The sequence below is a fragment of the Drosophila pseudoobscura genome, chromosome 3 (genome assembly GCF_009870125.1).
Source record: "Drosophila pseudoobscura strain MV-25-SWS-2005 chromosome 3, UCI_Dpse_MV25, whole genome shotgun sequence".
NCBI classification, from domain to species: Eukaryota; Metazoa; Arthropoda; class Insecta; order Diptera; family Drosophilidae; genus Drosophila; species Drosophila pseudoobscura.
This window is the reverse complement of record NC_046680.1, coordinates 9,725,579-9,736,651: the sequence shown is the minus strand read 5'-3', so window position 1 is coordinate 9,736,651 and position 11,073 is coordinate 9,725,579. Positions and strand designations below refer to the sequence as shown.

General features: G+C 46.3%; 1 protein-coding gene across 1 annotated transcript; it reads left to right on the top strand.

The window, feature by feature from the left end:
• The first annotated feature begins 481 nt into the window (after nucleotides 1-481).
• 5-HT1B (5-hydroxytryptamine (serotonin) receptor 1B) lies at nucleotides 482-8,564 on the top strand. Its single transcript, XM_001360651.4, has 9 exons — nucleotides 482-655; nucleotides 3,405-4,068; nucleotides 5,332-5,465; nucleotides 5,669-5,778; nucleotides 5,840-6,029; nucleotides 6,145-6,282; nucleotides 6,969-7,310; nucleotides 7,430-7,903; nucleotides 8,029-8,564. Exons 2-9 carry the CDS (start codon nucleotides 3,678-3,680, stop codon nucleotides 8,125-8,127), a joined length of 1,878 nt encoding a protein of 625 aa, XP_001360688.4. The 5' UTR covers nucleotides 482-655; nucleotides 3,405-3,677; the 3' UTR covers nucleotides 8,128-8,564.
• Nucleotides 8,565-11,073: the final 2,509 nt, after the last annotated feature.

The following is an 11,073-nucleotide window of genomic DNA, read 5'->3' as shown; positions in this document are numbered from 1 at the left end:
GGTATAGGTTCAAGACGCGAGGCGCCGCGACTCGCGTGCCGCCAGTTTAAAGAAAAAGACAGACCCAGACCAGACCAATTGTCACTGAAATATTCGGGAATATCAAGACTGGATAGACTGAAAGTCACAGCCTTCCGATCCATAGCCGAAAGCTTCAACGATTCAAAGATTTTGAGGAAAAAGCACATTCCAATACTCAACTGCTGTTTAAAGCTGAGAGTTCTTATTTTTTGTGGTATACTCGTAATTGAATAACAAAAGTGAGCGAAAAACCCCGCATAATTAGGACGCAAACAAGAAAACCCCCCGAAATAAAAAAGATAAATAAAATCAACCATAGAATCCCATACAAACAAAACTGCGAGACGAAGGAGGCTGTCATTGTGTGTGCTCTCAGTATCTGTGTCTGTGTCTGTGGCTGCGTGTCAAGTGGGGGGTGAGAGACCACCATCATCATCATCATCCTCTCCAGGTCCAGGTCCGGGTCCGTCGCCGTCGCAGTCGCCGTCACCGTAGCTGTTGTCCGGTTCGTTGTCGTCATCGTTGGCGTTGCCACAACTCGGTATAAATATTCATTTTGACGAATCTACCTGCGGCTGAGTGGCGCTAATGAAGCGCACAAAATGAAAATGAAAGGACATAATTATGCTTATGTGTGAGTATAATGAATAAGAATTGTTCCATTCCCCCATCCACAAGGTCAGTCGTTGCTGGTAGACATGCTTTTTACAGTTCTAGCACACACTGATAATTTTGACAGTTTAAACACATACAGTCCCATTTTTGTTTGTGCAGTTGCATTGAATTGCTGGAGAAATACTTGTTATAGTTTTTGGGACTCGTTTTGGTCCTGGTCCCAGCCCACATCCTCTTCCTGTCTTACTACTGGCTCTGTTCTCGGTAAATCGTGTTGCCGGTTTCATTTTGCTGGCCTGTTTGGCTGCTGCTGCCTATTGTGCACTCGTCTGGTGGAAAATTGAATTGAAAATGTGACTCACAGCTTGATTCGTTCCATGAATGACCGTCCTACAGGCATGTCGACCCCAACATCGAGAGCAATTATAGTCCTGCATTAGGTTTCAGATTCCATTGTTACGGAAAGTTGCGCCTTGAGTGCAGACTGCTGTTCGATTGGCGGGTGGTATCATCTTCCTAAAGTTTCGCCCCCATAGGTCTATGAACTCCATCCATCCATGCAGGCATGGTTTCGGCTCTCCCGCTAACTGCAGGCCACTTACATGTATCCTCTGACAACTGGTAAAAGAATTATGTTGCAGAACATTGAACTCTTCTTCTAATTGGAGCATTGTACGAGTTTTCAGTTCAGCACTTTACACCGCTGCAGCGCGCTGCACTCTAGGCCAAGGCGAATAGCATCCAGATATGCTGGAAAGTGGGAGAAGTGAAAACGGAATGGACTAGGATGATCAAAACGAAATGTCTGCCAAAAGATTATGCTGACACAACGGCAACAGCAGCAGCAGCATTGGCAATGGGAATGGCAACAACAAAGGAGCCAGGCCAGTGCCAGCAGCAGACATTCAACAGAGCTTTTTGTATATTTATTAGAGTATGAATTAATTCAAGTATGTGTATGCGTGTTTGTGTGTGCATCTGTGAGATTGTGTAAGGGGTAAGAGTCGAGCCTTTGGGGCAGATTCTGATTCAGATTCGTGTAGGAAGCAACCGCAGCTCGACTCGATTTTTTCTGTCCTTCCGTTTCGACTATGCTATCCCCCAAAGCGAACTGTGATGCCGACGTTAGCACATATTCCTTGCCTCTTTCTTATGGGGCACACCCAACCCCTACCGACCGTACCCCGTATAGAACCAAAACAAAACAAAAAAAATGTATTAAAGCTCGAATTTTCTTTCATAATTAAGAAGACTAAAAAAGCTTCTGGAGTCACGAACGCAAGATACCACCTAAGATATATTCGATTTGGTTTATAGCCCCGTTTTTTTTTAATTATTTCAAACCTCTTAGTTAATGGATCCACAAACACAAATATTCTGTGGAAGTCCTACAGCTATACTAGATAGCGTGCATTCAAGATTGTATACACATGTACGAGAATGTATGCTCCAAGAGGGGCGAGGTACAACTGGAAGAAAATTTAAAAACCGAAAAGGAAAGCGAAACGCCAGAGAAAGGAACCCAGAACATTTTTAGTGCATTTATTAATAGCAAGGCGACGAGGACTACGACTACGACTATGACTATGCCTTGAGCTAGGCGGCGAACAGGGAAAGGGGCGGGACGGATGACGATTACCTTGACTATGAAAATATTTCTCACACATGAGCTGCTAGAGCGCATTGCATCGCATCGCTTCGCTCTTCCTCTTTCCGCTTTCGACGTTCTTATTAGCATATTTGCCAGTGTTCTCCGGGCCAAAACCAGCAACAGCTAAAACAACCGCAACGAGGGCTGCCCCAAGCGTTTCGGAAGGGAAATTGGGTCGGCGCTGGAGATAAAGTTGCCCCACCCATGGCTCGCCCTCTGACGGCTATCTATCAAGCAACCTTCGCCGTGAGTCGGGCTCTCCAGGCAGGTGTTGGCCCGAGGGACTGTTTCAGACTGGTTAACTGTTTTCACCTGGGTTCCAGCCGCCGTGGGACACCTTGACACAGACAAAGGTCACCTAATGTGTTGCAGTCTGTGTGTGGGGGCACGGCACACAAAGGCCAAGAGCCAACGACTCAACGCCCGACCAGCCCCATTCTCTGTGAGTGTTTGCTAGACGAGAATGGAAATTTTCAAGCTTTTCGCTTCTTTATTGCATTTTTCCCTCTAAAGAAGCATACCATTTTGCAACCGTTAGGCGGTGGGGATCTAGTTTTCTTTAGAAGATACAGAAACCAGGTTTTACTAGTGAACTGTTAGCTTTGATTGTTTCCTCGAATAGCAATTGAAAAGTGATCTGAGTTTAAAGGTTTAAAGGTACGAAAAACAATTTGTAAAAGAGTTTGCCCGATGGCGATGATTAATTAATGGGGGGACTCTCGAGGTAAACTGGGCGCAACGAGACGAAAATAATTAATCATGATGCGAACTCAATTTGCTGCACATATACTAAGTACATGTGAGTGCTGTCTCTCTAGAAATTGCAGTCTTTTGAGGATTAAATTATTTAATCTTAGCTGGAAAGCATTTCAGTATTGCAGTATTCTACGGTTATCGTATAAGTAAACACATTTTGTAAGGCTAAACCCAATGAAAATTAGATTAATATATTGAGAAAATTGTGTCTTCAAGGGTATCTAAAGCGTCGGCCTTGTAAGCGGATGAAAACTCCATTTTGATTTTGCTTTTGGTTAGGTTTTTTCATCGCTTTTGATGTGCTGCTGCCATTCATCGCTGACTACCCCTATTGACTCTCGAACCGCCCTGTATTTTGCAGTTTACGTGTTAAGTGCTTGGCAAGCACGATTAAGACGGTTTATCACCCGCAACAGCGGCAGCAACACGAGCGACAATCACAACATCAGCAGAGCCAACATCAGCGCCAACAGAGGCTACGGCAACTGAAACAGCAACAGAATCAACAGCAACAGCTGCGACGGCAGCATCAGGAACAAACGCGTTAGACACACTGACACGCCCCAAACAGTGTCACACAGATACACACTCACACATAGGCCGACACAAAGATATACACAGATATATTCACATAATGCTGAAAGCAATGACGACACCAGCTACATTGTCAGCAGAGTTCGCCGCTGCCGCTGCTGCTGCGATGGATGACGATGTCCCCACGAGCATTTTTGAAATAGAACTGCCTGCCATTTTGCTCAACGAGAGCCTCTTCATCGAGCTGAATGGCAATCTAACCCAGTTCGAAGGCACGACCACCAATTTGAGCCAAATCATTTGGAATCGCAGCGATGACAGTAGCAGTGGCAGTGCAAACGGAAACGGAAACGGAAATGGAAGCCCCATCTTCGGTCTGGACGAGCAGCGGCGGGTGGTCAGCGAGCGTGAGGCGGCCGAGTTCTGGCTGCTGGTCAAGATGATAGCCATGGCCGTCGTGCTGGGCCTGATGATACTCGTCACCATTATAGGCAAGTACTTAATCAAAATCAAATCCAAATTTAAATTTTGCTTCCCCCAACACAAACACAAACGATGGCGAGCAGGGCAGACAGTGCCAAGGGGGAAGGCATTAAATTATTCTCAAATTTATGCCGCTGGGATAAGAAAAGGAAAGGCCAAAGTTTCCATATCGCCGCCGAAGTGAACTGTAAATGAAGTGAAATTTATGATGCAGAAGATTTTTATTGCGCCCTCTTGGTGGATATTTATTGATTTTTTGGGGGCTTACAAAGATGATTTGCTGCCTCCACTAGGGGAGTGGCTGGCGGGCTGGCGGGCTGGCTGGCTGGCTGGCTGCTTGGTGGTGGTGGCAGATGATATATGAGGAGTTCCTTGTGCTGAGACGTTTAAGACCTCAACTGAGGTGGCTGCTGCCTGGCACAAACAATGTTCTCCGAAATGTCTGTGGCACGTGAAAAGCTATTAAAAACGCGCCAAGGCGTCAAATGGAAATTACGACAAACACACGGATACTCCGTACACTCGCACACAGATGGGAGGAGCACCTAAAACACACACACACACACACACGCACACAGAGATAACAGTTTGTCTACATTTGGTAGATGCGACGTAAACGCAACATATCCTTGGCAAGGCATATGCAAATGCAGTTGCTGGCATGGGCCAAGCGACGACAAAACGTTTTGACAACCTGCAGCCAAGACCGAGCTGTCTCAGCCGAGCCATAAGAGGAGGGAAAGTAGTGGGGAAACTGACGTGGTGTCACTTTTGTGCCTTTGGGGAGGTGTAGCAGAGAGGGTGCCACAGCGGCAATTACATTTTGCCAAGTTGCATGCGCTTAATCAAAGCCAGCAACGACAATGATGATGGCGACGTTGACTCTGAGCAAGCTGCCAGCCAGCTCTCATTTGCATCCCACAGAGAAGGAGAAGGAGCAGTAAAGAGTAGGAGACCTGTTAGGAGACAAGTCCCGAGGCTAAGAGCGCGAGGGGAAGCATTCCTGCTTCCACATGCACCATTGCCAGCAATTAGGCAAATAGCTGGAAACTCCTTTGAGATGACGCTTCTGCCACTGATTGATTCTGTCGAGCTCGATTTACTGTTCCCCGAATCGGCACCCAAAAGTTAATGACTCTGACTGGGGCTTGTGCTTGAGCTAATCCTACTCCTAATCCCCTACCCATTTATGCATCGTTTGCTGGATCAACTTATATCAGCGTTCATTCCGAGAGCTGCATTCTGAAATGGTCTTCCTTTTGTGTCCACAGGCAATGTGTTCGTTATTGCCGCCATCATACTGGAGAGAAACCTGCAGAATGTCGCCAATTACTTGGTTGCATCTCTGGCAGTCGCTGATTTATTTGTGGCCTGTCTTGTCATGCCGCTCGGCGCCGTCTACGAGGTAAGTGTCCATTATCGGTTCCATTGTGGTTGTCTCACTAACCTGACTACCCTAATGGAAGTCTGTGCGGAAAGTGATTGCCAATTAAATTAGGCGCCAAAGAGTTGGCTCTCTGCTGAAGTGCTCCATGGCTAATTGTTTCAATTGCATCATCACTGGCAAACAATGTGCTATCGACTACTTGTACTTTTCCTTTTCTTTAGATAAGCAATGGCTGGATATTGGGACCGGAACTTTGTGACATTTGGACGGCTTGTGACGTCCTTTGCTGCACAGCATCCATATTGCATCTGGTGGCCATTGCGGCGGACAGGTGAGTGTCAGAGTCGCCTTTCCCGGAGTGACGGAAGCAATTTCGCTTTTTTCCCTCGAAGATATTGGACGGTGACCAACATTGACTACAACAATCTGCGGACCCCGCGGCGCGTCTTCATGATGATATTCTGCGTCTGGTTTGCCGCCCTGATTGTGTCCCTGGCTCCGCAGTTTGGCTGGAAAGATCCGGATTATCTGAAGCGCATCGAGGAACAGCACTGCATGGTGTCGCAGGATGTGGCCTATCAGGTAAGAGATATTGATGGCAGTAATATCCAGCCATGGTCAATGACTTCCTCTATCTCTCTCTCTCGTTCTCTCTTTCGCTCTCTATCGTTGTTGCTTTTTCTCTTATAACCCATAGATATTTGCAACCTGTTGCACCTTCTATGTGCCTCTGCTGGTGATTCTATTTCTGTATTGGAAAATCTACATAATTGCCAGGAAGCGCATACAACGACGCACACAAAAGTCCTTCAATGTGACGTTGACGGAAACAGATGTAAGTGCAATCGAAATTTCCCCTCCACATCCACCTATTCCCTACTTCTAATCCCAGTGATAAATGTCAAGTGTCCACTTGGCCAGCCTCGTGGCAAGAAATAGTCGAAAAATTACGCATACGCCCGTCCTACATATGATGCTATTCTATTCAGTCCCCCTTTATTGGAGGGAGGCTGGCCGCGTGGATGTTGATGCTGCTTCAGAAGTGTATTTGCTTGCCTGCCATAATGAGTATGTCATTAGCAGAAACAATAATGCGAATGTGAATGGGCATGGGCGTGGGCGTGGGCGTGGGCATGACAGAAGTGGAGTCCTCGGCTGCTCATTAGAATGCCCAAGTGAGCACTCGATGCGAGCCCCAAGAGCCAAAAGCCAAACAAATGCCAACCGAGATTTATGATCAGTCCAATGTGGCCGTGCCTGTGTCCGTGTCCGTTCCCGTGCCCGTGCCCGTGTCCAGGGGAGTGGAAAATGCGTGGCATATGGGGAGTGCTAACTGAAATAATTACAGTTCCAGAGAAAGTTGATTTGATTATATTTCGTTGACAAGACACGAGCCAAATGCTGCTCAATGTTCTGCCAATAATTTGCCAAAGCACTTTTCATCGAGTCCATAAACAAACAAGCCATAAATAAGTCGAGTACCAGCTTCTCCCACCTCTTCGCCTCATTTCCTTTTCCCAGTGCGACTCGACAGTGCGTGAGTTGAAGAAGGAGCGGGGCAAGCGGCGCGTGGCAGAGCGGAAGCGGCAAGAGGCTGGCGACGAGATATCCGCTGGCGTAACCGAGCCGCAGGTGCAACAGCGGACGCGTAAGCGAATGCGGATCTGCTTTGGCCGCAACACGAACACGGCCGGCATCTGTGCCGGCTCGGAGGGAGCCGTTGCTCGATCCATGGCCGCCATAGCCGTGGATTTTGCCAGCCTGGCGATCACGCGGGAGGAGACGGAGTTCAGCACCAGCAACTACGACAACAAGAGCCACGCGGGCACCGAGCTGACGACAGTCTCCAGTGACGCGGACGATGTAAGTGCGATTAAACTCACGTGGCGGATGAGTAGCCCACCGAAGGCGCTAATTGTTTGCACACCTCTTTGTTCCACCTAATGGGGCCTTTGCCTTTGCCTTTGCCCTTTCCCTCGCAGTACCGCACCAGCAACGCTAATGAAATCATCACGCTGTCGCAGCAGGTGGCCAATGCCGCGCAGCATCATCAGATAGCCTCCCATCTGAATGCCATAACGCCGCTGGCCCAGTCCATTGCAATGGGCGCCAGCCACCTTACCACATCCACGGCTGGCATTCGGTCGGAGGAGGGCGCAGAAGCAGTGGGCGGAGGCAGCAGCCCCGGCAAGGCCGTGGGCATTGGAATGGGGACTGTGCTATCCAGCATTGCCAATCCACACCAGAAGCTGGCCAAGCGCCGGCAGCTGCTGGAGGCAAAGCGAGAGCGCAAGGCCGCCCAGACACTGGCCATCATCACAGGCGCCTTTGTCATCTGCTGGCTACCCTTCTTCGTGATGGCCCTGACAATGAGCCTGTGCAAGGAATGCGACATCCATCCGGCCATTGCCTCGCTATTCCTCTGGCTGGGCTACTTCAACTCCACCCTGAATCCGGTATGTAAATCCATGCGAGAGCACCGAACGGAACAACTTTTCTTCCTTTCTTCCCAAAGGACGTAACTATAGCCCTCGGTACTACTGCATCTCTTTCTCTATATGTTATTCGTATCTTTTCAAAGGTCATTTATACCGTGTTCAATCCGGAATTTCGAAGAGCCTTCAAGCGGATTCTCTTTGGCCGCGGCAATGCGGCGCGGGCTCGCAGTGCGAAAATTTGATTTCAACTGAAGGCCAACGAGGACCAGTATCTATAGTTAAGGTGAAACCTCATAAACAAAAGTCTGGCAGAGCCGTACTCGTGCTCGCAGGAGGAGAGGTCAGTATCGACATGCTATGGAATTGGCCCATCTATATAGCATGTAGATGGAATATGTTTTAGCAGCGACAATCTAAACTAGTTGTAAACAACCCACACACACACACACACACACACACACACCCATGTGTCCCAAAGACAAGAATCAGCAATCCGATGCAAAACGAAATTGTAGTCTTAAGTCAATGCTTCTTAGCGGATATACATATGGCATTATTGTAGATGATAGATACTCAGTAAATGTAAATTATGTAAATGCATATGCATATGCATATGATAGATACTTCTAGTCTTCCCTGTGTCTTAAAGAAACCCAAGTGAAGTAAAGTTTAAATATTAGCGCCCTAAGTAACCAGGTTGGGAATGATAATGATATCGGGGTAAGTGGTAAACAAGGCTGGGTCCAAGGAATTCGTATTTCTGTGTTAGTTGAATGTGTTTCGCTCTAGTTTAAGCATAATGCTCAATTATTTCCATCAGAATAGCTATAAGTCTAAGTGTATGTATCATGTGTGTATACAAGTCAATATCAAATTTTAACGAATTTACACGGCAAACATAAATTACTCTAGAGGATCTCCGCCACACATCAACAACATTGCATTGTATGTATAACAAGATAAAACCCAATTCACATGACACTCAAAAAACGCATCTAGCACGGCTTATAATCCAGGAAAATGAACTCAAGTGCAGAATGGAACGCTGAAACTTTCCCCAAAAGCCCCGTCTGCCCCGCAGCACACAGCACAGCACTTCTAATTGTTAACCGAAACCGCAGAACAGCAAAGTTGAAAACCAAAGCAGTTCTGGTTGGATCATGATATATGAGCTATACTCAAACGCACGCATACCATGCATACACATCCTCCAGTCGAATATGAGATATATGCATATGCATATGTATGTATGTGTGCTCATATACGAGTATATAGTGGTATATTTATGGTAAATTTTTGAAAAGTTTTCTTGTTAATAAATGGACTTACAGTTTTAGCAGATAGTCAACCAGAAACCACCCGGCAACAACAAAAGTAACAACAGAAACTTAGAATACTATATATGTACGAAGTAGCCATTAAGTCAATGCTTCAGTTGAAACATAATATTCTTCAAAGTGCAATATACATATGTGTTTATATATATTTGTGGGTGTATTTATGCAACTTCTCGATGTGTATTTGATGTCAAAATTATTAAAATTGTGTTTTATCCAAAGCGGTTGACCTGCCCTCGATATATTACATATTCATATTACTTTCAGATGCCGGTGGGGTGGTATGGGAGAAATGGGTGTTTCGTGGTCGGTCTCTCCTGTGCATTGGACAGTTTGAATGTTTCCTCTCACGTCGAAATTGACAAAGTTTTCAGGCCAAAGCAGGCCGCACGCACTGGCGTCTGTTTTGTATGTATTGTAGCTTAGCAAACTGGCCGCGTATTCAAATGTCAAAGTTCAAGTGCACACACAGAGAGCCTCATACGACAACACACTGCCTATGCGGATAGGTCGAGTGGTTGTGGGTGGTATAGTGGGGCTGGGGCTGGGACTGGGACTGGGGCTGGAGATGGATTACGCATTGGCATTATCAACACCGGAACAGGCAAAAGCCGACAAATGGTCCTGAATGGGCTGGCGCACTCTCCCACAGTGAGAGAGCGGAAATAACAACAAAAATCGATACTTCAGGCAAAACTCTGATACTATTAAATTTTCACCCTTCTCTGGAAGGAGACCATCAGACCCATTCTTATGTGCATTCTCTGAGGCTGCAGCCTAAGTGTCTCAAAACTGGCTGACTCCATAAACAGCTAATTACATTGGCCACCAGGAATTTGGGTCAAATGGGAACGCTTTCAGCTGATACAACGCCCTGGCCTCAGTAAGTCTTTCCTTTGTCATTTTTCTGCTTTCTGGCTTATAAAAACGCACATTATTTGCCAACACTTTTAATTTCCTGTTGGCCCAGGGGCTTCCACATACGAAAAGCATTCACAGAAATAACATTATACGGCTCCACTAAAAACGACACAAATTTGAGTAGAAAAGTTTTTGGGATATTGGCAAATTAAATACATAGACCTCTTGAGCAGTCAGGGTATGTAAAGAGCAATATTAAACCACTCGGTTTTTAAATGAAGCAAGAGTCGTCGAGTCATCCCGAGTGAGTATCGCAAATGTGTCACATCATTGATAACCCAATATCCATACATACATATACGTACATATATGCACATGTGTGCGTCCCTTTATTGGCCTAGTAGCATTATTAATTTCCTCTCTAGCACAGCAAAGGCAATAGCTGCAGGATAATGCCAATAAAATTCGTTTTATTAAAAAATTCTTAGGCAAAAATTCCATAAATCGAATAAATATCAAGTGGCACTCCACCACGATGGCTTGGTACCCTGCCAGAGGTAGCATCGGAGAGAGAGACCATGAGTGGAACAGGCGGCAGGCAGGATGGCAGGAAGGCAGAAAGGCAGGAGCAGGATCCAGCATCAGTTGGAGTATTAAATCCTGGTTTTGTTTGCTTGGGCATCAATTTTTGAAGGCTTCTTCAGCCACACGAAACGAACTTTTGGGCAAGCAATTCAAAAGGTATTAAAAGTATTAAAACTGAAATGAGTGTGGCCAAGCATCTATCAGTTGCTGCCCCAGCATCTACTCGTAAATCTCTCTATGTGTGTTCGGGGGTAACTTTTAATTGAATTGCTTTGGATGTGTGCAAATTGCTTGAAATGATTAAGGGCTTAAGGCATGAGTGTTGACTAACATCGAAGGAGCACACACGCAGCTCTGTTGGCCATTGTCCAGCTCTCCAACTCTCCAGCTCTTAAGGTACTTATA